Raw genomic sequence first — 27,849 nt, 5'->3', positions numbered from 1 at the left:
GAGGAGAAGAACTGGAACTCTGTTTAAGGAGGCAGAACTAAAAAGATTTAGCTCTTGAAGTTGATAGGATCTTAGATTTAGAAATGAAAGAGACCTCAGAAGCTACCTAATCCAGCCCCTTCATTTTACAGATAAAGAAACTAAGAGCCCAAATTGGTAACTGACCTAACATCACACAGGTACTCAGAATCAGCGTCAACATTTGAACCTTAGTCCCCTGACTCCCAGAGGTAGCAGAACATGCTACCCATTTCTGGACAAAGGAGTGATGCACTCAAGATGCAAAATGAGAAACACATTTTTGGACACAGCCAATGTGTGAATTTGCTTTGTCTGACTATGCATATGTTTACAAGGCCTTTGTTGTTGTTGTTGTTGTTTTAGGTCGGTTGTTTGCTTGTTTTTGTTTCCATGGAGAGAAGCGAGGAAGGGAAAAGAGAGAAAGAAAATAAATGCTAACTAGTTGGGAAAAAAATACTTTGTCAATTTATTTTTTAAAAAGTCAACAGCATTCTTTTCACTGTTTTACACTCTATTTCTTTTTAAGAACTCTCCCTCTTTCTCTTGAAAGAAGAAACTACAGCATGATTTCATATTTTCTTTTGGGTTATAACAATTTTCTTTCACTTTAAAGAGACATCAGTATAATGCAGTGTTTTTAATTTTAGTATTAAAGTTCCTTAGCCGACTTTTTCCTTTTGTCATATATTGACATGAGCAAAAAACAAAATCAAAATCCTATTACAATGATTAGGCTAAATTGAAGATGGTGTTTCCATGATGACAAACAAGGATGACTGTTCGAACTATTTAGTTGCTACTTGGTTGTTTTTGTGTTCTGTGTTCTAGTGAAGTCCCAACCCTAACCAGAAAAGCCTGGACATGAACACAGTTATATTACAACCAAATTTCAATTATTCAAGGAGTTTGGGGAAGTGTGTCATATCTGTTATCTGTGCAAGCAAGTTTAATTGCCATTCAAGAAAGGAGTCATTTCTGAGCAATTCTCAGCCTCAGAGTCCTGAGAGACTAACCACTTGGTGGAAAATCTGGCTTCCCAGCATTCTCCTCACATCTGCCAAAGGTTTTTCTCTCTTGAGAAAGAAATGGAGTTTGAGAAGGTGCCTAGTAGTTTCCCATACACACACTCAGAAAGCGCTCTTTGCTTAACACTTGAAAGAAAATGCAAATACATTTTTCTTTGCCATTATACACCCTTAAATAGCTTTCTTTGGTGTTGATTTCAACAAATCCTTTATTGTGTGAAGTACAAGGGATACTAAGCACAAAATTAACATAATCTAAGCAGAATGTCTGAGAAGCAAAGAGTGACTCTTATATTTGAAGGACTTATTACAAGAAAGGTAAATACCAATCCTCCTAGACTGTTTTAGCTAAATTGCATAAATCTCTACTACAAATAATTACAGTCTTTAATGTAACAATGTAATGTAATAATGTATCTAACCTATAAATATCTCAGTCTTAATTGACTTTACTAGCCCAGCACCACAAGAAGTAAGTGTGCCTAGCATTCTTCAAAAAAGTCTTAGGAGCCAGTTAACATGTACCTACTTTATTTGTAGTAACTCTCCAGGAAGCAGAAAAGAAACGTGTGTGTGTGTGTGTGTGTGTGTGTGTGTGTGTGTGTGTGTGTGTGTGTGTGTGTGTATGCATGCAGATTGGAGTAAAATTCAGAAGAAACAACTCCAATGCTTACATCAAATAAAAATTTTTTAAAATATAAACACATGCTTGGAACCCAGAAGACTCAGAAGGTTTTCTGGGCAACTAACACAATCATGGTACAGTGAAGAGCAATGCATATGGAGTCAAGAGTCAAGGTTCTGAAACTCAACTCTAATATTTATTAGCTGTTTTTATTTTTTTTATTGATTTATTTTTATTTTATTAATTTTATTACTATCATGGCAAGTCACTCAACCCCACTGTGCCTCAGTTTCCTCAACTGTAATAGTGTATGTATTTCCTTACCTAACAAGGTTATTGTAAAAAAGTGCCTTGTAAAACTCAAAAAGCTACATGTGGCTATATCGTATTGTCTCATTATTTAACCCATGAAGTATCCAAAGTACAATACTCTACCACCTAATGTGTAATAATATTTCTACAGAATTGCTATACAACATTCCAATTTAGGATGCTAGTAATACCCTTTCTCTGACCCCAACATCCATACTATAAGATCTGGAACTTTCCTTCCCCTCTCCTCCATCACCTGTGGAAATAAGAAAAAAGGAGAAGGGAGAGTAAAATTTCTGGAACATGGAGCAGCCAGATAGCACAGTGGATAAAGCTCTGGCCTTGGAGTCTCAAGGACCTGAGTTCAAATCTGGCCTCAGACACATGACACTTACTAGCTGTGTGACTCTAGGCAAGTCACTTGACCCCGATTGCTTTACCCCCCCCAAAAAAAAAAGATTTCTGGAGCATAAGGAGTAGGAACCAAGGTCTACAGGAATTAAGGACCTGTGAGTTTCAAAGTCATCCTGCTGGTATAGATCCATGAGACCCCTCTTAGTCCTGGACGGCTCCAGGTTAATGACATTTTTCGGGGGGGGAGGGGGTTGTAAAAACGGTAATGCTTACTTGCCTTTCTTCTACCATCACCAGTGACTTCTACGAGGTTTTGCTTACAGATGTGCAGTCATTCTCTTTTGTGTTTGTATCTTGGGCAGGTCTATCACTACAATAGCTCTTTATTTGGGGAGTCTTTTTTTGATAATTCTGTCTTCCAAATCACTTCCCAATTTGGGACTTTGTGTTGGGGCCAGACTCTACACAAGGAATCTCTGGGCCTTGTCTGGTCCTAATTTGTACAATAAGTTATTATATTATTATAATTATATATATAATTAATTATAATTATATTATCCTATAGTACGTAAGACATAAAATAATTATATATGATATAATTATAGTATATAATATAACAAATACATTTTAATGCAAGATTTAAAGGCATTAAATGTCTTATTTTGTTTTGTTTTGGAGAGGCAATTGGGGTTAAGTGACTTGCCCAGGGTCACATAGCTACTAAGTGTCAAGTGTCTGATCTGAGACTGCATATGAATTCAGGTCCTCCTGACTCCAGGGCTGGTACTCTATTCACTGAGCCACCTAGCTGCCCCAAAGGCATTAAATGTCAAAGAAGATGCTTACTATCCTCTCAAAGGTAGATAACATCTGAAGGGACCCTGATATTGGGAAAGATTGAAGGCAAAAGGCAAAGGAGACAGCAGAGGATGAATAGATAGTATCATGGAAGTAATGAACATGACCTTGGACAGATTTTGGGAGATAGTGGAGGATGGAATCTAGAGCACTATGGTACTTGGAATCACGAAGAGACAGACACGACCAAATAACTGAACAACAACAAAGCCAAGAATTTCAATATAAAGAATATGAGTAAAGCAAGATGGTGAATCCCCCTAAGATGATGGACTAAAATGAGGTGAGTGGCAGTGTAAGTTAAAAAGGTGAGTCCATCTGGGATACAAAATAAAGACAAGGCAAGTCACAAAGCATTTATTAAGCATCTATTATGTGCCAGGCACTGTGCTATGCTCTCAGGGAGCTCACAGTCCAAGGGCAAGACAATATACAAAAAACCCACATAATACAGACAGAAACAAAATATAGATAGAATTACATTGGAGAAATCTCAGGGGGAAAGCACTGATATGAATAAAGATTGAGAAAGACCAACAGTATTCCTAGACTAAAACAAATGCAGATGTTTGTACGACTGGAATGGAGAAGACACCAACAAAAAGTATGAATCTATGATTCTGTAATCAAGTAGTCCAGAAATGGTTACTCAGAAGTGTTAAAGCAATCCCTTCTGCCAATCACACAGCAAAAGGAAAGTCAAGCTTAACTACTTAGATATGAAAAACATTCAGCTCTTTATCATGACTAGAACACGGCACATTCTGATTAGTATAATATTTGTATTCACAATTATTATATATACAATACCCAAACAACTACAAATTTTCAACTGGAATCCTGGTTGGAGTAGGATGGGAGACACAAAAATATTGTTATGTTCAGTATAGCTCAAGATTTAGAAGGCATTGCCCTTCCTTGGAATCATTATTATGAATATATATAATCCCTCAGCCAAAGCTGAGAAGTTTTGGTTAACAGAGTTCTGATTAACTTTAAGTCATAAAAAGGGCTGGGGTTGGGGGTAGGGGTGGAGGTTGTGGGGAGGGAAAACACCACTCTTGTGAGAATTCAATTCATTTCCATCCCAAACTTACCACTGAGATATTTTCTTTGGTACTGTTGGAACTCTGGTCACCATTATGCCGTGTAAACTGGGAGTCCTGTGACTGAGGAACATGCGACATTTCTGCCTTGCTTTTGAATTCTAACATCAGTATGGTGGGGGGTAAAATGATACTTATGATGACCTTTAAAAAAAAAAAGCAGAAAAACTGATAAAACACCAAAATAGCATTATAGGTGGCATAGTAGCTTGAGCACTGGGATTTGATTCAGGAAGATCTGAGTTCAAGTTATGTTATATTAGTTATGTGACCCTGTTCAAGTCACAGTCATTCTGGGCCTCATCTATTAAATGGGGATATATAAGGATCAAAAAAATAATATATGTAAGGTATTTTTCAAACCTTAAATCACTACATAAATGCTAGTTATCTTTAGCTCACATTTCTACAGCACTTTCCAATTTACAAACACACAACTGCTCCCTCTAAGTAAGGTAGTGCAAATGTTATCTCTGATTTATAGATGGGGAAACTGAGGCTCATCAAGGCCACATAACTTATCCAAGATCACACTGTTACTAAATGGACTTTTAAAAAGATTTTTTTCTTTTCGTCTTTTACAAGATAGTATTATTTCATTTATGAATTTTACATTGTTTGGAAAACCCCAAAATCAATGCCCTTTCTATCATCAGAACTAAAACCAGATTACTTCTGAAACTTGCCCCATTGAGGAGCATCTTTCTTTGCCTTGTAGGTCAAAGTGCTTACGATGCCTGAGAAACAAGATCAAAGAAAAAGGAACTCCCTGGCCTGGCCTAGAAGCAAAGTCTTCCAATTCTAAACACAGGACCCTTTCTAAAGTAATACATGGCTTCCATTACAATCTCTAATACCATTATGAACATATAGTACAAAATGTCATCCAGATCATTGTTTTTTTCTGATAGCAGCACCAAGGGATGTGTGCAATTAATCAATCAATCAATATTTATTAAGTGGCTACTATGTGTCAGGTACTATGCTAAGTACTAGGGATACAAAAAAGAGGCAAAAGACAGTCTGTGCCCACAAGGAGCTTACAATCTAATGGATTTGTTGAAGAAAGGCATGGTTTTCTTCCATGACTTTGACCCCAAATATCCTTTGACCTACCTAAATGAATTAATACCCATGAATTTCTCTAAAGCTTTCTAAAAACTATTATTTTCAAACTGTATCATTTAGCATATGACAAAACTCAGGGTAAAAACTTACACAGTTATTCTGGAATTTAGTGGAGAAAAAAATAAAGCAAAACATAAGCTTCTTGAGGACAGGAACTGCTTTTATTTTTTCTTTGTCTCCTAAGAACCTAGGATCTTTTTTCCTGACTAGGATCTGTAATTTCAAGGATATGGGCAATTATCAGTAAGGAAATTTCTTCTCCCAATGCAGACTTGCAACCTATAGTTTAGTTCCCTGGAGCACTAGAAGGTGAAATGACTTACTTTACAGGACGACACAGGCAATATATGTCAGAGATAGGACTTGAACCCAGATTGTCCTAACTCAGAGGTCACCTTTATATCCACTACAATCCAAAACCTTTTACCTTCCCACAGAGTAGATGCAAAATACTTTTTGAATGAAGGGTAATCTTATTCATACCCTGTATACTGTATTAGCTTATAGCTAAATCTCACTCTCAATCTTCATCTTTCAAGGAGTAAGATTTTTTTTTCCAGTCTGACTTTCCATGCAAGAATTTCTCTAATTTTGCTACTTTTGAGAGTTAGGGTTGTTATTTTTGGTTTGCTTTTTTTTTTTTAATGTAGAGTATAGAACAAGGTGTAATATTCTCCCTATTGACATATTATGGTTTTATGTAGAGGAGGATTACATGTTTCTGTTTTGGTTTATCCTCTTCCTAATGCTGTGTTGGCCTTTGGGGTCACAGATGGTCGCTGGGCAGTGTCTTCAGAGCACAGTCTACGATAACTCCAAAACCCAATTACCAGGACTAGTTCTGATCCTTTCACCTCATCACTATGATAGGATTGTTGTTGTGATTGTTGTCCATCCTTCATTCTCAAAAAGGATCAATGACATCATGATAATGATGTCTTGACTTGCACATGAATTGTATTTGAGTGAGGTAAAGCTGGGCAAAGTCACGTCAACCTCACTGCCTCCTCCAGAGTAATCAGAGACCAGTGGCAAGACAAAGGTCAAGACGACTGGTGATCCCATTTGGGTGATTCAGATTTAAAGGACTTCCTTAAACACAATACCTCATCTTTTATTTGTGCCTGTGCAGGGGCTATACCTCAGGCCTGGAAAGCCATGCCTACTCACCTCCACCTCTGGGTTTTCTGGATTTCTGTCAAATCTCAGCTCTAGTCCCATCTTCTTCAGAACACCATCCCCCATCCTCCCAGCTAAACCTAAATCATTCTGGTTTTCACTGAATGGCCAATAATAATAATAATAAGCCTAGTCCAAACCTCTGAGGCTCACTGTTTTTTGGCACAGAATAAGTGTAAATAGCAATTGGTTTCTTTTCAGGCCAGAAACTCTAAGGGTCTCCCCTTCCTGACTGACATCTTTGGGACTGTAAATTGGACCATATTTTGTCTCAATTCTTACCTAGCCCCTAGTCATTGAGTGGGTGTGGCTTCGGACAAACTAAGAACTGGGAAAGACCTTAATTTAGAAAGGCCAAGGCCACCCACTTCATCCTGGGCCATCCCCACTCATCTTGACCTTTGTCTTGCTACTGGATTCTGATGATATGGATTATTTTTTATCTAAACATCTTCCTCTATTTTCTTAGAATTAAGCTCATTTTTAAGATCTTTCTGAAATTTGTCCTCATTAGCTAAGAATTTTACTACCCAAGAGAACTTAATGCTCTTTCCAAACTCAGATTCAACACACACAGAGTCCAACCACTAATGAATCAGAAAATAAGTTATTTATTTGACTAGTTAAAATACTGGCTAGTAAAAAGTATAGTTCAATGCACTTCAGCTGCCTCCACAGCTTTAGCTATGATATAGCAACTAGTTGATGCAGTAAAGTCAGAAAGAACTAAGTTCAAAACCAGTCTCTGACATTTCCTGGCTGTGTGACCTTGGGCTAGTCACTTAACTTTTGTTTGTCTCCATTTTCTCACCTGTAAAATGAGAGTAACAATATCATCGGCCTCCCAGGATTGTTTTGAGAATCCAATGAGATAACATTTTATAAAGTAATTTGAAGTCTTACAGCACTATATAAATTATATCAATTATTATTGTTATCATGCCAAACTAATAACCCTGGCTCACTGTGTGATGACATTTACTGTCAGCTTCTAACAACAAAAGGAAACAAGGCAGACCTGTATCGAGGCAGCAGGCGGCACAGAAGATAGTGTTAGACTTTGTTAGAGAAATACAGGTATGAATCCCATTTCAGACACTTACTTAGCTGTGTGATCCAGGGTAAGTCACTTATCTTAGCCTCAGTTTCCTCATCTGCAAAATGGGGATGATAGCACCTAACTCACAAGACTGTTGTGAAGATAAAATGAGATAATATTTAAAGGATTTTGTTAACCTTAAAGTGCTATAAAAATGCTAGCTATCTGATGATGATGATGATGATGACAAAGAAGAAATTAGGGAAACAGGAAGAGAAGAGAAAATAAAGGAAGGGGAGGAAAGAGTGTTGTGTAGATTATAAAGGTTGTTATTTGTCTTTTTCACTGAACTCAATAACAAATGTTTATTAATTTCAACCATGCAATAAAGCTCAAGGCCAGGGTGGAAAATTGAAGGCCAACTGTAATTAAGACTTGGTTAAATTATCCTTAAAAATTCCAGGCTATAATTGCCTTGAGTTATAGTGGGCTGGGATGTTGGAGATGATCAGTTGGGTGAAAAGGTGAGGCTTTGGACAATGTAATATATTCATGCAAAGCAAAATATAGTATAATTAGTGAGTAGAAAATATTGTAAATTTCATTTTGTTTTCTGTTGTTTAGCTCCCAGGGAGGCTTGGCAGGTTGGCAAAACAAACAAATAAACAAAACGTAAGATCAGGATTAAGGTAGCGTCTATTAAAAAAAAAAACTTAACCATCATTTGCACAGTGATTGTGCATTTTCATAGTGATTTTACATCTAACTTTTGACCTTCAAACATCCCTCGAGGAATATAGGACACGGCATTTTAGAGATGAGAAAACCCAAGAAACAGACTGAATAATGTAGGGAAAGAGGCAGGGAATTAAAAAAAAATGTACTGAAATGAGGTCCTAACTTACTACTTACTTACAAAGCTATGTATTAGCTGTGACCTTATTTGAAACATCTAGCCTTCTTGAGCCTCAGTTTCTTTTCCTGTAAAATGGGGATAGCATCGGAAATACCTACATCCATGGGTTGTGTTATAAAGATCAAATGAGATCACATACATGAAAATACTTTGAGATGTAAGTAACATAATTAAGGTATTATTATTATTATTATTATTTTCACAGGGATACAAAATTACCTTTATTGATGAGTTTTTTGTCATTTTCAGGCATCCCATCCACATATCAGTCAGTAACATCTGAGTACAAGTGTGACAAACAAAAGGTCGTAGACCCACAGACACAGCCAGTTTCAAGCAAGTGGAATTACTCCAGTTTTTCAGTTCATAGGTCAACAGCTTCATGGCCATTCTCTCATTCTTCTTAAATGCTTTTTCCAATATATCCAGAGCAAGCTGACCAAACTCTCTATTTCGCAAGAACAATATGGAAAAACATGAATCAGAGTCCTAAAATGAGTTAAAGATTTAGAAAGACTTAAAGGTCAGTTTTATTGGGTTTAAAGAGTTTGCCAAAGGAAATTTAAAAGCCTTTAGATAGGTGAGAGATTATTACACAGGGGATAATGACTAGCTATTCTCCATATAGGACAAAATGAAAAAAAATTTAAGCTATAGCTTAAGAAATGTAGTTTTAGCTGAGGTTACCTAACCTTTTCAAAGGAATGAGCTTTTTTTTCTTATTTCTCTGAATACTGAGACTGATGATTAAGTTCATGAGCAAGAAAAAGGAAAAGATGGAGAGATGCTTATGGCCCTACGCTCTTCCACAAATGCTCATGCTGGCCCACAGGGATGGGAACTGGTAGCAGCTCCTTCCCCTTGACCAACCTAGTAAGGACCCATGAGAAATCAAAGAAAGCTGCCCTCAACAAAAAAGACTCCTAAACACTGGGAACAAATTACAAAGGAAAGTTGTAGAATCACTTTCCATTAAGGCATTTCAAAATTTAATAAATTATTATCTGTTTGAAATAGTTATCATGGTCCCACATAAAGGTAGGGAGATAAGCTAGTATACCTCCTCAGCCCTAGGATTTTGTGTTTTTATCTATAAATGCCATTGTTCTTTGTATACAGATGCTCTTCCATCTCAGAAACTTTTAGCATATATTGAGAATGACAATACATTTGTTTCCATTGAGGACAGTTTGTTTTCTCCATCAGGTCTCCTTTTTACTTCATCACAACAACCTGAAGATATGGCAACAAGGATCATAAAACAAAGAGCTTATCTTTTCCCTCACACATCACACCAACATTATCCTCCAACCTTTTGTATAATGTAATTTATTTATTTTTCTCACACCTATGGTTTCCCCATATGAAGAATGATTGCTTCTAATTTGGAATTACAAAGTTGTTTTGAGTTAAAGGGATTTTGAGAGGTCATCTAGTATAGGACCCTAATTTTAAATAAGAAAATTAAGGCCCACAGAGCTTCAGTGACCAGGCTAAGTCACATAGCTACTTAGTGGCAAAGTCTAGATTTTGACTCCAAATTCTGCGCTCTTTCCACTGACCCATATTGCCTCTTCATTGGTAGAATGAGCCAAAACATACTACCTTGGGATATTTGAAGACCCTGATAATAACAAAAAGGTTAAAAAAATACATAACAGTATGAATGCTTATTTTTGGAGTTTGAAGTTGAAAGACAGAAAAAAATGTACTAAGTATTGTCAAAGTTTACTATAAGGTGAAGAGAGACCTCTTACTTTGAGTAATTGTTTAATTCTTCTGAGGTTCCATCCAGTATGTTGCTCTCCTCGGCTTCCTGTGCCATTGCCTGGTACAGTTTGCAGGCAACCACTGCCTTAACCATGGCCTCCTCTCCATGCTGCCAGAAGAACATGGCCATCTTCTGTCTTTGCATCAACACTGCCCAAACCAGCAAGTCATTATAAGGGTAAATAAAGCCAGCAGAATCTGGGTCTTCTGGTAAATTTTGCCCTTCCTTTGACTTCTTTCTTGTTTTATGAAGGCTTACTGACTTGTCCTGTTGGTAGGCAAACTATGAATGAGTTCCTGCCTATTTGGATTCACATGATGTTTGCAGTATAGAGCTCTGAACTGATGATATTCCTGGGTTTGGTAAAGAGAAACTAAAAAAGCAGAGCATCACAGTGCCTCAGGAAAGTAATGACCACCATTTAAAACTGGTAAATCAGCCTGTTCCGTTTTCTATGAAATGCATCGAGATTGGGATGTGAAATAAATCTACTATCCACCCATGCTATTTCCAAGTATTCATGGTAGCAAACCAAAATGATATCATATTACAGAGGTAAAAATCACAGTCTCCAAATACCATCTCTGTCAACAATTCCAACATTTTCTCCTACAAAAACTTCACCAAAGTTGCTAACCACATCCAATCCAATAACTGGAGCTTCCTGTCTATCCTCTTACTCTGCTTACTTTTTTTTTTTTGCCTTCTTCCTAATTTAGGTGATATAGATCAGGGAAACAATCTAAACATAGTTTCTTTAAGTAGTTGGGGATTGATGAAAAAATAAGAGGTATGGGGTTAGATAGGCCATCAATAAGAATAATAAAATCTCCAATGATGATGTTAGGAGTGTTACTGAAACTTCTCTTATTGAGGCCACCTTATAAGGCTCTGAAAATTTTCCTCATTTATTAAAAACACAGGAGTAGAGAAAAGATACTAAGTGGGAGGGAGGATGGAATGGATAATATACAAACTAGAGTCTCATCAACCACTGAATAAGATTTGACTGTATTCAATAGCCAAAACATCAAGGAGAACTGAAAAAACACAAAATACTTTTCTACTCTCTGAAATTTCATTGAGACATACAGAAAAATGTCTTTGTACTGCTTCCTAAGAAAGAAAATCTTATAAATGATATTAAAGATTAACAACAAATTCACTTTATTCCTCAGTGTTGAAATTACGGCAAAAATTCTAAATAGTTTCTTTCCTTTCCTTCAATTCAATGGAAATTATGCTAATCCACAGTGATAAGCAATAAATTTCTTTTTTCTTCCCTAGAGGTAACTTTTAACAAAAAGCATTTTTAACTACAGAAATACGAAAGGTTCTTTCAGCTCAAGGCTAAGAGCCAAAATACATAGATAAATAGATAGACAGACCGACAGACAGATAGATAGACAGACAGACAGATAGATAAATAGACAGATAGATAATAGATAGATGGATAGACAGAAGACAGAGAGAGAATATCTCCAAACTGGGTTGACCCCTAGAAGTAAAGATTGGACTAATGAAGACAGCCCAAAACAAATCATCTTGCATATGCTCTTGCCCTCAATACTTTTATAAGGGGGAAATCAAGTTAAAAGTTAACATTCAGGGAAGGCTTAAAGAGGACAATAAGTCAAAACCTAAGGTTTGTGGGTAAGAGGAGGGCCTCCCTCCTCAACTGCCTTTGGAGAGGAGGCTATCCTAGGCTGACAATGAATAAAAACCTCAGTGGGGGTTGCGTTTTGTTTTGGTTTTGTTGGGGTTTTTTCAGGAGTAGTTAATGAACTTCCTCCTTGAGTCACTCTTGAGTCAACAGAAAGAGTTAGGAGGGTAAGTAACCAAAGGGAAAAGTAACCAAAGTATAGGTTAAGACAATGTTATGAAAGGTTATGTTTCTGTGGGCACCAACAAGACTTTCCTTACTGTTAAAATAAGGGAAAAAGCACAGTATAGCTTCTGAATCATGTGTCAATTAACCAATCAATCTGCAAGCATTTATTAAGCTCCTGCTGTATGCCAAGGGCTTGCTAGATTCTGCAGAAACAAACCCCAAAATGAAGCATTCCTTCAACTGTTACTTTCCATCAGGAAGACAATATGTAGACACAAAATATTTGCCAAATAAATGGTGTATATGAGGAAGTCCTGATTGCTGGGAGGGTCAAGAAAGGGCTCATTTAGATGACAATTGAGCTAAACTCTGAGGGAAGCTAAAGAGGAGGTAAGGAAGGAGACAGCACATTCCAAGTTCAGAGGCACCAAGATAAGAAATGAAATGTCATGTGTGAAGGACATCAAGGAAATCCATTTGGCTGCGCCATCACAGAGCATGTGAAGCCAGGAAAGGAAGAGACCAGTAATGCCATCTGGAAAGATAGGCTGGAGACAGACTGAGAAGGGCTTTAAATGCCAAACAAAAGAGTCTACATGTGATTCTAGAGGCAAGAGAGAATGATTGGAGTTTAGTGAGGAGGGTAGTCACTTGCACTTTAGGACTATCACAGTTACATGCAAAACTTGTGAACATACCTAACTTTCTCCTACTCTGAATCCGAAAATTGGATCATTTGGTAAAGGTGATTTTTTTGTTCAATTAAGAATTTCCTGAACAAAATCTGAGTGCCAGCAAAAAACTTATTGTCCTCTCGCCCTATTAGATTTTTAAGCCCCTTGAGGGCAGAGACTGTCTAGTACCTCCCTTTGTATCCTTGGCACAGTGCCAGTAATATAATAGATACTTAATAAATGTTTATCAATTGATTTTTTTTAAGGTACAAGCTTGATCATGTCACTCCTTTACTTAGTAAAGTCCAATGGCTCCTTGTTACCTTTAAAGTCAAATAAAAATGCTTGAGGTTAGGCATTTAAAGCACTTCAGAACTTCAACCTTTCCTATTTTTCCAGTCTCCTTATATCCCACTCCCCCCTACATACTTTGTAATCCAATAGCTGCTTTCTTGTTCCTAGCAGGACACTTTTTCTTTGGCTGTGCCCCATACCTGGAATTCCCACTGTCTACTAGATTCCCTGGCTTCCTTCAAGAATCATTTCAAATCCCACCTTCTGCAGGAAGCTTTTCCCTCTCTCTCCCCCTCCCCCTACTGCAAATTCCTTCCTTCTGACATTACCTACCATTTACCGCAAATATGTAGATATAAATATAGATAAAGATATGGATATAGGTTGATAGTTGCTTCCATGTTGTCTTCCTTATTACAGTGTGAACTCCTTGAGGGAAGGGACTAGGTTTTTGCCTTCAAATCCTCAGTTCTTAGCACAGTGCCTGGCATACAGCAAGTGCTTAATAAATGTTTGCTGACTGACTGATTTTGTAGAACTTTTTTTTGTCTTTCTTAATTACAAAAGATGACACTTTGGGAGGAGATGAAGCAGGGATACAGTAGGAAATGTAGGTAACATAAAAACAAAATATATAAATATGTATATTATTTAAAGATGATACCTTGAGTTTGTACGGTTGTGCTGTTCTAATGAACTGGGAATGCAAAGCATTTTCAGCAGATCCACCCCAGCTTCCTGAAAGAACTGAATGACTGATCCGTCGAAGGGAAGGATGAGAAAAGTTCTGGACAAGGCTGCTCACTCTCTAATTATTGTGTTCAGTTAGCCATGATGGTTGTTGTTGTTGTTTGGAAAGACAAAACAAGGAAAGGGTTGAGATAAAAGTGTTGCCAATAAGTATTTCATTTCTGGATTATCCTAGAAATTGAATACCATCTAGATGAAGTTCCATCCTGTAAACCAGTGACTGGCTCACTTTCTCATCCATGATTAATATTGAATTTCCCCAGAGCTGAATGTACCTGGCAGAACAAAACATTATCCACTTCTTAAGAAACCACAAAGTTCTTTCTTTAAAATCCCAGGAAATAATTCCACTCTTATGCCCTCTTACATATTCTATGCCTTCTCTCAATGTGGAAACTCACATTAACATCAATGGAAGTTCCATAGCTGGAACAATTTCAGAAAATGTCATCAAGATTCAAAGTTCTGATAAGAGAAAAATCCTGTGCACAAGCAGCTCCAAGGTTAAGTTAGAATGGTACTGGTATTTCTCCAGGGGTTATACAGCGTCACCATTAAAATCTAGATGCAGGAACCCTATGGCAACTTCATTCAGCTTCAGTATGTGAGGGCTGGGGGTTGTTTGGTTTGGTTTTTCATTAACAAGAAAAGCAAAAATAAAATTGCGTCAAAGTGTACAAAATAAAAATACTTAACATTCTAAATCACTTGCCATTTTGTTCATTTTCATGAAGGTTTATGCTTTGCATTTTTTTAATTAGACACCAAGTATTATAGATCAAGGAAGAAAAGGATAATATAACATAGCTTGCACAGTTCAGTGATTACGTGCAATAATAATTCATTGAAATCCACATTCCTTGACTGCATGAAAAATTTAACATAAGCAATTTCAGTGGCCTATAGTATAGTATAGCAGAAAGAGTACTCAGTAAAAAGTCTTAAGATCACAGGTCTAAAACTGAAAGGCAGTTAGTCTAATCCCTTCATTTTGCAAATGAGAAAACTGTGGCCCAGTAAGGCTAAGTGACTCAAGTTTCGATCCTTTCTGTCATACCTGCTAGTGTGGGACACTGGACAAGTTATTTAATCTCTCTGGGCCTCAGTGTCTCATCTTTTAAATGAAGGGATTAGACTCTTCTCATGGCTCCAATTTACCAATTGGGACCCCAAACATAATCCATTAGGACAATCATCATTATCCCAGTTTATAAGCAATAGACAAGATCCAAAAATCTTTGAAGGAAAATCTGGGATCTAGTCCTAATTCTGGTATTTCCCATGTGACCTTGAGCAAGTCTCTTCTTTCTTGGCCTTAGGTTTTCAATGTGTAAAATAAGGAATTTGAATTAGATGCTCTCTAGGGTTTTTTCCAACCTTATTATTCCCTGACTCTTAGGTTTTGTTGCTAGTTCAGTGATAGCAATAAGTACAACCACATCTCAGTTCCAGTTCTGACTAGATTCTCCCATGTCTAGAACAGAGACACAGGTGAACTTGCCCTGGAAGGCATAAGCATGCATAGGAAAATATATCAAACATCACTTTCCTCTGCCAATCTCCACCCTTTAATGAGCTGGAAAGATCCTACAAGGCTAACTCCCTAAGGCTCACACCATGACCAAGGTTCTCTTTATTCCATAATACTGCTCCTAGCAAACTCAAGGTAATAGCTTTTGTTTTGTTTTGTTTCTGTTAATGACTGAAGTGGGGTTGTGAAAGTTTGAGTCAAATATAACTGGCAATAATGTATACTACTGCTCCTGGAAGTTTAATAATGAAGGGGAGGAGAGAAACAGAATGGTAGCTTGGGAGGAATCAAGAAAAGCATGTTTTTAGTACAGAGAGACTTGTGTGTGTTAATAAACACAAGGGAAAGAGCCAGATGAGAGAGCAAGAGACAGAGACAGACAAAAACAGAGAAAGAGACAGAGAAGCAAAGACAAAGAGAAGAGGAGTAAGGGGACTGGTTAATGAGGCAGACTTTCAAAAGAGATGAGAGAGGATGAGATGAAGGAAATGAGGGAAGGGTCAGCCTCGGCAAAGTGGAAAACCATCTAATGTTCTAGGACCAGATGAATGGAGACCGAGAAGAGGATAGATGAAGACAAAGAGGTGCATGATGGGAGGGAGATGAGGAGGGAGATCTTATAACAGACAGCTTCAATCTTCTTATTAAAGCAAGACATAAAAATATCTGTGGAAAAATCGAGGCAGAACTGGGGGCCTCAAGGAGTGAGAAAAAGGTTTGGAACAACTCCTATGAGGTATGTGAAAGGGAAGCGGAGACAATTTTTTAAAATTTCATTCAGCAGTGAAGGTCCCACTAAGATTAAATGTAATGCCTCTAGCAAAGGTGGTTCAAAGAGTATTCCCTGACAGTTTGGCAATGACACTTTGGAGTCAGGAAGACCTGAATTAAAATCTGGCCTCAGACATTTCCTGCTTATGTGACCCTGAGTAAGTCACTTAACTCTGTTTGCCTCAGTTTCCTCATCTGTAAAATGAGCTGGAGAGAAAATGCCCTAACCACTCCAGTATCTTTGCCAAGAAAACTCCAATACGGGGTCATAAAGAATCAGACATGACTGAAACAATTGAACAACAAGCCAGAGGACCAGGGATTTAAGCGAAGAGGACTTCATATTATTGAAATTTCTTACCATAGAGGAGAGTATGAGGAAAGAAGTGAAATCAGAAGCACACTGATAAACTAGGAAAACTATAAGGCACGTTGGGAATAAAAGTCAAATGAAGATGAAATTTGGTTTCTGTAATAGTGAGGCGATGGGCTAGGAATAGATTGTGATAAGAGAGGGGATTTCAGAGTTGACAGTCTTGGAGGTGGAAGAGTTTGGGGCAATAACCACCCCTGTAGATAGCTGAGATAAAGTGGGGACAGAAGTCACAGGAGTCAAGAAGGTAGAAGAACTGAAAGGTCAGCCAGAAGAATTTTCAACAGGAAGAAATAGTATGATGTAATGGAAAATGTACTGATCCTGGAGTCCCAAGGCTCTGTTCATAATCCACTTCGGCATGACCCTTGCAACACTGAGGAAATAACCTAACTTCCTTGGCCAGACCTCAGTGTCTTCATCTATAAAATGGCCTCCAAGGACATTGACCTTATTTATGGGCAGTGTCACCAAAGGAATGTCAAAGGCATTACTCAGACTTACTTCATTGACATTACCTTTTGTTTCCCATAGAGGTTATTGTACAGGGCTCTGAAAGTCTTCCTTGTGTAGCTGCTCCGATATGCTCCACCAATTAGGTACTCTATCACTAATCCAATATCAATCAGTGTGATTCTGTAGTCTGAAGGAGTATGGCTCTATAATGCAAAGGTTAAAGCACATCAATATATATTCTCCCCTCTCTTCATTCTCTTTATATTTCCTCCTCTGTTCTACTGTTGTATTATAAAGCAAGTGAACTACAGCAGTGAATCATCCTATTCAATCACTTTTAGGATAGATTGTGCATTGATCAAGTAACCTGAATATGTACTGAATTACATGTTTGCTTGCTTTTTAAGATAGGCAAGGATATATATATATAATATATATATATATATATAATGTATGTGTGTGTGTGTGTATGTATGTATTCACTCCCAATATGGTTCCTCTGGATGCCTTTGTTATAATAATTAAATTGTGAATAATAAAATTCAAGTATCTGCCCCCATATTCCACTCTGCATCAGTGCATATAAGTCCTCCCAGGTTTCTCTAATTTTGTCTTTTTTGCTGTTTCTCACAAAACAATATTTCATTATATTTATATACCATAATTTGTTTAGCCATTCCCAACTGATGGAGACTCCCATAGTTGCCATTACAAAAAGAGCTGCTACAAATATTTTTGTATATAAAAGATTAGGAAATCATTTTTATGGTCATTATTGAATGCAATGCTTTTCTTGTTTAGAACAACAAATCAATCTCATCCTGATAACTTTTATTGGTTTCTGGCTCCAATGATTAGTGAAAAAAAAATCCAGAATAATCCATAGGGTTCAATCATATGCACTTATTGTGGCAAATCCTCTGTTCTCTGGAGTAACACATTTTTTTTTAAACCAGTGGGTGTTTGACTCACCCACTAGAGTTAGATGATCAGTTCTGATGAAGTTGGAGATTATCCAATATCATATGGAAATAGGGAAAATATAATAGTAAGCAAGTGACAAAAATGCATGAAGATAATCAGTGAATTTTACAATCCTGTTTTGGGTCAATTTTGGGGCCCCTTGATTCTATCATCAAACAGGATTCTTATACTCTATACACAGAACCTGTACTCTCTAGAGTACAGAGCAAATGATAGTTACAATTGTGCAATATTGCTTGACTCCTTTGACTGAGATGTCAATAGATTTTTAGCCCAGAATAAAAAAGAGAAGTAAATAAATACATATTCTGAAATCTCTGAAATAAAGAAATGTGAAGAAAGTAAAACAAGAAAGCCAATGCATATTGGGGTTTGACACTTCTCTGTTGTGCCATAGGAACACAAAGTAGGAACACATAGAAAAATATTGGAGCCTCAAACTTTTACGTAAATTAATGTGGCCATAGCTGAAATAACTAGACCATTAGCAACTGATGACCAAATTAAAGGGTCAGGCTCACATATACTGAAAGCTATCAGAAGATACCGACAATTTCCGTCACATGGCTAGATGCAGTTATGCCTCTTTTTTCATTGTACAGTAGTTTGTTTTAATGGCCGCTTTCATCTTTGTATCTTCAGCATTTGGCGCAGTGGCTGGGACACAGTAAGTGCTTTTAAAATGCTTGCTAATTAATTTGCAATTTGCCACACCTTTATTTCATACTGGAGTCCATACTGAAGCTACATATTGCTGATTATCTCAATACACTACCAAAAATATATCTTTGCCTTCTTTTCTCTTTCTGTTACATAAACATCTTGTCCTTGATTAGAAATGTTAACATTATAACTTTGTAGCCTGAAATAACTGCTTAAAATTCTTGAAAAGCCCTTTGACAAGATATATAAACCTGTGACAAATGGGGGTACTTGGCTAATAAGAGAAAATTCATACCAGTCAATAAATTAGCCAAGTAAATTACTTGGCAAATTAATCGTTTTTACCAATAAATCCGATCACTAAGCCTAATACTGAATGATTCAGTTTACTTGCTGTGACAGTACTGAATTAAAAAATTCTGCTTTCAAATTGTCATTTATCTTTAATAAAATAGGAAAAAAAGGATACAGAGATCTAAGTGTGGCCACGGAAATAAATTCTAAGTAAAATACACCTACATTGAATAAGACATAAGGCAATCTACTTTTGTGATGCATGATGACTGAAAGGAATATAAAAAGTTTTCATTGATCTTTCCCACTTTCTTTTTACCTCTGTGTACTAGGAACAAAAGATTATGTTTTTCTCCCCTAACAGTCTTAAACATTACTTGCCTGCTTTATTCATTTCTCTGGTATTTCATGTAACAAAGACCTAGTATACTTACTGGAAGAATTGAAGCAACACCATTGCAATATAACAGAGCCAAAAAATGTGTCCATAAGCAAATATGTATAGTACCGACACCCCTTTTTTCCAGTAATTCTCCAAACTATAATCCTTTACAAATCCCTTTCACCACGGAACACAAAAAAAATCTAGTAGAGGTTTCCATCAACATATTTGACCTCAGAAAGATAATTTTCATAGAGCAAGAGATGGGGGGGGAAGAGTATTAAACAATGATCTATAAAAAAAGAAGGATAATAATTACATATTTACAAAGGCACCCCTAATTTGTTATTGTAAATAAAATTAGAAGTTCAGGGTACAAAGGAAGGAAATGAGTGCTAAAAAAGCATAAAAGCAATAAAGATTAAGTAAATAATGGGTTCAACTATTAAAAAGTAAATGAAAAAACAAATTTAGTTTGTCTCTATGTCTTTCTTCCAAAGTCCCTTTAAAAAAATGAAAACATCATGTATAAAATAATCTGTACAAAGTATACATAACTTTGCATTTACTGATGATTGCCACCATGGTATGTTAGAAAGCATGCTAGATCTGGGATAAGGGGGCATAGGGTTTAAACCTTGACCCTTGGCCAAGCACTGAACCTCTCTCCACAACTCAGATTCCTCATCAATCACATGAATGAGTGACTAGAACCCTAAGATCTTTTCCAGCTCTAAAGCTTGTGAACCCTGCATCATACTAAGAAATTTTCTGCATTTCTCGGGCCTTGGAGAACATCCGGTTACCTGTTTTACATCACGAACAAGATGATGCAAGAGCATGTTGCTTGGTCCTTGTTTCTGCAATGATGAAGAAGAAGAATTAAAAATCAGTACACCTTAAATTAATATGCAATAAGAAAAGCATGCTATCATAATGGAAAATTGCACATAATGATGTTAAACACTCTCAATGGCCTTCACTTAAATTTGATGATTCTATGGTCTATGTTTCATAAGTACTGATATAATTACATTAAATAACCATTTTAAAGCAAGAATAATATATTAAAAACTAGAAACAAATCATGTTAGAAGAGAGCAAACAGTTCTGCTTAACTTAACCCTTCATATTAATTTCTTCATACCGCTTATCTGAATACATAAATTAATAAATAAACATTCATTCATTGCCTATTGGTGAAGGACATTGTTATGAGATAGGTTCTGAGAGAGAGAAAAGAACACATAATATCAGATCTACATTATCCTTAATTTGAATATAATCTACATACAAACATACATATTAGATTGCATTTATAGAGCACTTTAAGACTGGCAAAGTACTTTATATATGTTCTCTTATTTGATCCTCACATCAACCCTGTCAGAAAGATGCTATTATCATGCCCATTTTACTGATGAGGAAACAGAGGCTGAGATATTAAGTGACTTGCCCAAGGTCACAAAGCTAGACCATATACAAGTATTCCTGACTCCAGGTCCAGCACTCTTTCCCCTGTGCCACCTACCTGCCTAAATTTAAAGAAAGAAAAGTTGGGTGCGGTAGCTCACACCTGTAATCTCTGATACTAGAAAGCCGTGGATCCTATGAGTTCAGAATTCTGAGGTGTAGTGAATTCAGCCAGTTAGAACTAAGTCCAGTGCCATTATGAGGAGCCCCCCAAAAAGGAATGCCACCAGCCTGCCTGAGGAACAGCAAAGCAGCCCAGGTCAGAAATGTAGCCAGACAAAGATTCCATTCCAATTAGCAATGGGATTGGCTGTGAGTGAATGCAGCACCTCCCCCCTGGGTGAAATAGGCACACATCTCAAAATATATAAATAAATAAAGATTTAAAAAATCCTTAAAATTCAAGATAGTGTATGTTACAGGATGGGGATAGTTCATAAGCAGGAGTTCAGAATTCAGAGGATTTCAGAGCACTGAGGTTTCCAGGGCTCAGGAAAAAAATTTCATTGGAAGCTACGGGACTTAAAACTGTGCTTTGAAAGAAGGGATGGATTTAGATCAGCTCAATGGAACAGCATGGACATTCCAAGTTAAAAGGATGACATAAGCAAAGTCTCAGAGGCAGGACTATACACATGGCTTGTTTAGAGGCCAGCTGAGTAGACAAGGAATGGGAAGTCTGGTCAAAGAGTAGTGATACAAGATCCTAACACACTCCAATGTTATTAGTAATAATTTCTTTTAGTCAACTGATAGCTCATTTCAACATAAAGACAGCATTTTGCAAATATTTTCTTTCCTTTCCTTTTCTTTTTTAATACTTAGTCTTCCTATCTCCCCCAGCTAGAAGCGCAGTGGCCACTTTGGGGATGATCTCATTGCTGACTATCATGCAAGCTTAAAAAAAGGAATGAAATTTAAGAATATCTCAAAGCACCAAGCAAATTATTATATAATGATGCCCCTGGTCCTTCTAATGTGAACCTGCTCTGTTTCCAAGTTCGGCCAGTTCACCCCCTCCTTAGGTAACCTAGTAGCCCCCAGCTCCCAGGGCTTCACCATATCAGTGCCAAACAACATGGACACCAGGCCAACTTAACCTTATTGCAGCTCTGGAGTAAGAGCTCCAGCAATCCACCAGCCTCATCCTCTGAGTAACAGGGATTATAGCTGTGTACCACTATTCTTGGCCAAATATTTTATTCAAGATCATTTGTAAAAGCAAAAATGAGTAAATAAAAAAATCTACCACTGCGGAAAAATGAATTTTCTGCTCAGTTTTCACTTTCGATATAAAAGTCTATCTTTCAACAAACCATCCTAATTCAATTCCTATGTATCTTCTGAAGTATGAATTATGGTATCTAGAGCCTAAGGCAGATGAAATCAACTGCAATACTCACTGTATTGTAGAGTTCTTCTAGTCGGGAGATAGTAAGAAAGCGATGCAGGTTCATTCCATATTCTATTAAGAGCTTCACAAAATCCACCCGATCCATCACTAAAGCATCCATCATGGCTTGTTCCAAAGAGTCAGGCTTCAAGGTACAGAGGAGAAAAGAAGCATCAAGAAAGAGAAATATGATACCTTTCATCTCCAGACCTCTGAGGTCTTACCCAGCTCTAACCATGACACTAAATAACTAAAAAAGAAAAAGAAAAAAAAAGTCACATGGATGAGATCTTGAAACACAGGCATCTTCATAGGGAAATATTATATATAGTTCAAAATGCAATTTAGCATTTTCCAGTCTGGCTAAAAAATCAAAATATTCTTTTTGTCTAAATGGGAATGATGCTTGTCATTTATTTCTCTTTGCACCTGCAGGAGAACTGTACGGTACAGTGGAAAACCACTGCTCTGAAGTCAGAGGGATGTAGACAGAGAATGAGCATGTGATTTCTTTGGTGTCTGTCCTTTGTTTTCAAAGAGGACCAATGACATCACAGGCAATGTCGACTTGTATATGAACTGGATTTAAGTGAAGCAGAACTGCACAAAGTCATCAGCCTCACTCTCTCTTCCAGAATCATTGAAGTCTAGTGGTAAGACAAAAGTCAATACAATTGGCAATGGCCCAGGATGCAGTGGATGACCTTGGCATCTTCAATGCCCAACCAAACTCTAAGCTCTCCACAGTGTGCTTCAGCCACCTTCATGGCCATTAGAACAAATCGTTCTCATCCTCCCATTCCACCAGAGAAAGTCTGCCTATGCTTGGTATAGACATTCCTCTATCACCAACAGGTTTGAGACTGTGGATTATCTTTAGTAAATGAAGAAACTATTTCTACCAACATAGGCCAGCACCTTCTTTGCAACTTACAGTCTGACAAGAGTCACCTCGGTGAAAATCTGGCCTCTTGAGATTTACTACCTTTTCGACCTTGGGAAATTGAGTTAACCCTGAGCCTCAGTTTCCTCATCCATAAAAGTAGGGGATTGGATTACCTAGCCACTGAGGTCTCTTCCAGCTCCAGATCTATGATCCTAATGATGACTTGAGATAAAAAAAAATTTATATAAAAATTAAGCTTTTACCAAAATGTCACATCTTTTTTTTGATTTTCTTTTTTATTCTTATAAACTTGACAAATATCAACAAACATGAACATTTCCCCCTAAAAGGAAAACCAGAAAAAGTAGACCACTTATGAAATCTTGAATCTGCACTATGTCTAACAGGGAGGAGGTGTACAGCATTTAAAATTTAACATGGTCATTCCAATTCTGTCTGGCGCTTCTGTGTCTCCTTCACAACTTCGTTCTGCTCTCTACTGTTTATTTTTAAAAATGATTTACTGACATTCTTTCCTTTCTTTTCTTCCATTTTATTTTATCATTATAACTACTCTTCCTCTCCCTCTACTCAAAGAAAATTAAAGCCTCTTCTTGTAATAAATAAGCATAGTTGCACAAAACAGATCCCAACATTGACTACGTCAGAAAAATGATGTCTCATTTTACCTCTTTAGTCTATCACCTCTCCCCAAAGCACATTTATCAGTAATATCTGGGTCATTATTGGTCATTACGCCGATCAAGGCAGAGACTTTCACAATGGTTTTCCTTTACAATGTTGTATACATTGTCTAATTTGTTCTAGGGTTCTGTTCACTTCACTCTGCATCAGTTCATATAAGTCCTCCCAAGCTTCTTTGAATCTGTCCCTTTCATCATTTATTATGACTCAATCATATCCCAGTAAATCCACACACCAAAATTTATTCAGCCATTGCCCAACCAATGGGCACCTCAACAGTCTCATAATGGCATTTTAGTAATAGAACTAAAATTTAAAATATGATCATCTGACATGTAGGATGGAAGCTTAGAATAGGAAATTGGGGCAGCTAGGTGGCACAGTGGATAGAGCACCAGCCCTGGAGTCAAGAGGACGTAGTTCAAATCCAGCCTCAGACACATAACACTTACTAGCTATGTGACCCTGGACAAGTCACTTAACCCCATTGCCTAGCCAAAAGAAAAAAAATAAAAAAGAACAGGAAATCAATTGGGCACAAATTTGGGATTGGGGTGGGTAAGACAAGAGTCAGTCAACCAGCATGTATCAAGTGCCTTCTCTATACCAGGCACTGTGCTAAGTTCTGGGGATATTTACAAAAAAAAAGAGAAGGGAAAAGCTCTATATACAGCTACCTTGCTCCCAACTGGGCTAAAAGCATAGATGCTATATGTGACTTGGAGTAAAAGAAAGAAAATATTTCTTACTATGGGGCATAATCTAAGTAAACTCTCAGACAAGGAACAGAATGTTAGAATTATTTAAGGTCATTAAGGAACAGGAGTGCTCGGTAACTCCCAAGAAAATAAGAAAGTTCCTAGATATTATTGATATAACATCACCATGGCTTCCCAGAGAAGGAAGTTTAGATTTAGAGCAATGGAAAATAGTGGGGGAGCAATTGACAGAATTTTATAACACCAAAGGCCTGAAATCAGTTCCTCTGGGTACTTTCACTATCTATAAAATCTCCCTGCAGAGAGATGTATGAGAAGTTCCTTCGAAAAATCATGAGAGAGAAGGGACTTATAGTATCACATCGTCAGATTAAAGAATTCTTAGACATCATAAGAATCACCTTGCCTTAGCTTCTCAAGGAAGGGACAATAAACATAGAAAAAAAAAGTGATTAAGGTAGAAGCCTCTTGTTCCACCACCAAAAGAGGAAAAGTTGCAGAAACACTAACCAAAACATAAATTATAAATGAAGTAGGCAATAAAGTACCTGAAGCATCAAAATCACTTCCACACTCTCCATACCCTGAGCTATAAGACAGACTCAAGCGGCATGACGAGAGGTGCCTATACCACTACAGATTGTTTTGCCTTTTATAAAAAACAAAACCTTAAGAAAGATTTTGCCTGGTTTCCATAACATCTGAAATACCATGAAAAGAAGAGATAAAATAAAACAAAAATAGTATTATTTCATTTGTGTAGGGGATTTCTGACAAGTTTCTCGCTTTTGGATTCTTCCTGTCATTTTGTTCTATGTTTGTCTGTGTCTCTGTGAATGATGGTCTGTGATTAATGTCTATAATTTGTTTGATCCTTTACTGCCAGGCAGCCAAGGGCTGCAACTGGATTCTGACATGCTGCTAGTAACTTTCTCCCCTTCTCCTTCCCTAATACCAGCCACATTCCCAGGAGCGGGTAGATGGGGGAGAGAATGGGAGAAAAAACTACCTCATTATTTAGGTTATATGATTGGTAAAAAGCAAGTCAAGAAGGATCCTCGAAGTATCAGGTCAGAATTAGAAAGATGTTAGACATGTGCAGTTTTAAAGAGACTTTAATCAAGGTCCATCAGAGGGATATTTAGGTAAAAGAAAGGCAAGAAAGTTTAAGCATGTAGGAAAGAGAGGAGTATGTGGGAAAGCTTAAGGAAGGTATAATTTGTTTGCACGACCAGTGTGAAGAAAGGGTTTGGGGGGTAAAAGATTGGGAAACTATTGGAGAACTGAGAGAAAAAAAACAACAAAATTCTCTTTCGTTTTTGCATTCCAGGGCTCGGGCCAAAGCTTTGGATGTAAGATTGAAAGATTATCAAACACAAGTTGTTGAAAGATATTCTCTTCCTTTCTCCTGCATTCCAACCCTGGCCAGGTTGGGGTGGGGGAGAAAGAACAAGAAGAAAAGGAGGGTCCTCCAGGAAGGAAGGTGAGTTTTCCTCCTCAGATCAAAAGAAAAGTTTTTAACTATAGGAACACAATCTAAAGATAATTTAGTTTATTCATATTAGTAATATGCATGTTTCAAGTTTTAAAAATCTAGTCTTATTACAAATTGATACACTTTTATGTGTTATATCAAGCAATTTTTAATAATTTAGATGTTATTAAAATGTGAACTAAAAGAAACTGAAAGGTAGTGAGATAACTGTGTAAATCCAGATAAATTATTTTATCAAGTCCAGTTAACCTTGTTCTATGATGTTTTATAACTGTCATTCAGAAAATCAGGTATTTCTGTCTTTACCTATGATTAAAGAACAACTTATAGCTAAAACAATTTAACTATCACTCATGAAAATTACCAAATTGTTAACTAAGGTATTTGAGGTTACTGTTTTAAGTTAAGACCTAGACTTCTTAATTACTTCTGAGTGAAAAGGAGGGGCATAAGGCAATTCCCTTAACTTTGTAAGCTTGCCAAAAGCTCCTACCAGCTGTGTGCCAAGGTCATCTGCTCTGAGGAGAATTTGTTTATGTTACTGAGTTCCTAAACAATTAATTTAGCTTGCTGAAAAGTTGCAACTTTATCAAGTGATTCCTAATAATTGGCTTTTAAACAAGACGAGTTTAAATTCAAGAAAAAATTGATGCTAGGCGCAATCTCTTTAAAATATATATATATATATATATGAATATATATGAGTCCTGGTAAATCTTTACTACTTATTACAACTCCATGATAATAAAATTGACTGTATCTGGCTTTAAGCCATGATTAGTGAAACTTACTGCTTGAGGTAAAAGACTCTTAGGACTGTAATTCACTTTGTTTTGAGTTTGAATTTGGATATGTTTGTCTCATTAAATCAGTATTTCCCATTTTCCCTATCATGATCCTTTAAGGAGGAATGTTTCTTACCATGTGCCAAAATTTTGTTCATGACACTATTAAACTTGTTAGTCAGAAATATTCCCAGACAAAAATACTTTATTATATGGATGATAAACTTTGCAGTTGTCCTACTACTACCAAACTCTCCTTATTAACGCCTAAGTTTTACCAAGCCTTTCAGTCTCATAGATTTATAATTACTCTGAAAAGGTACAAAAGGTATCACCCTTTGCTTGCTTTAGGTATATTCTACAGACTACAAGTAGACTAACAAAATGTTACGGATATTAATTATTTTTAGCTTGCCTATTAAATCACCAGTAATCAATTATTTTAAGATGAATTTAAACTACTAGGATAACAGATAGCTAAAACTCAATTCATTTCCCCTTAATTTGTGGGCATGATATTTTACATTTACTGAGAGCTGTTATTTTCTCCCACCCACTGTTTGTGCTTTTCCTATCCATAAAGCTGACAAAATACAAAATGAAATCTAATGAAATTGTTTGGGTTCCTTAAAATTCACCTGTTTTTATTACTGCAAAGAAGTCAGGAAAATTACCGATGCTTTACAACTTCCTAGCCTTTGATAGTTATTGATTTAAAAGATTGCTTTTTTACTATTCCATTACAAAAAGCTAAAAATGATACATTACATGGATGACATTTTATGTGCTCATCCTAATCCTGAAGTGTTAGAAGAAATTTTACAAAAAACACAAGAATTGTTGCAAAGTCATGGGCTTCAAATAGTTCCAGAAAAGGTTCAAAAACCACCATTTCAATATTTAAGCCATCAAATACTTCTAGAGAAAATAGTTTTACATCCACCAACAATAGACCTACAAAAATTGAAAACACTTAATGATTTTCAGAAACTTATAGGAGATATACAGTGGCTCCGATCACAGATTGGCATTCCAAATTATAAATTGATACCCTTG

At 36.8% G+C, this 27,849-nt stretch overlaps 1 protein-coding gene across 1 annotated transcript in view; it reads right to left on the bottom strand.

The window, feature by feature from the left end:
• Positions 1–27,849, bottom strand: part of TRPM6 (transient receptor potential cation channel subfamily M member 6) — a 197,616-nt gene that overhangs the window by 99,314 nt on the left and 70,453 nt on the right. The window contains exons 11-17 of the mRNA XM_021008567.2: positions 22,214–22,348; positions 20,144–20,197; positions 17,077–17,217; positions 13,798–13,941; positions 10,321–10,601; positions 8,783–9,011; positions 4,293–4,445 (exon numbers count right to left, since the gene is read on the bottom strand). Of these exons, the coding sequence (XP_020864226.1) occupies positions 4,293–4,445; positions 8,783–9,011; positions 10,321–10,601; positions 13,798–13,941; positions 17,077–17,217; positions 20,144–20,197; positions 22,214–22,348 (1,137 nt within the window). The remainder of the gene's footprint in view (positions 1–4,292; positions 4,446–8,782; positions 9,012–10,320; positions 10,602–13,797; positions 13,942–17,076; positions 17,218–20,143; positions 20,198–22,213; positions 22,349–27,849) is intronic.

The sequence above is a fragment of the Phascolarctos cinereus genome, unplaced genomic scaffold, assembly GCF_003287225.1.
Source record: "Phascolarctos cinereus isolate Bilbo 61053 unplaced genomic scaffold, phaCin_HiC Scaffold_4;HRSCAF=312, whole genome shotgun sequence".
In the NCBI taxonomy this organism is placed as follows: Eukaryota; Metazoa; Chordata; class Mammalia; order Diprotodontia; family Phascolarctidae; genus Phascolarctos; species Phascolarctos cinereus.
Note: the sequence above shows the minus strand (reverse complement) of the source record. Positions and strands in the feature narration are given on the sequence as shown.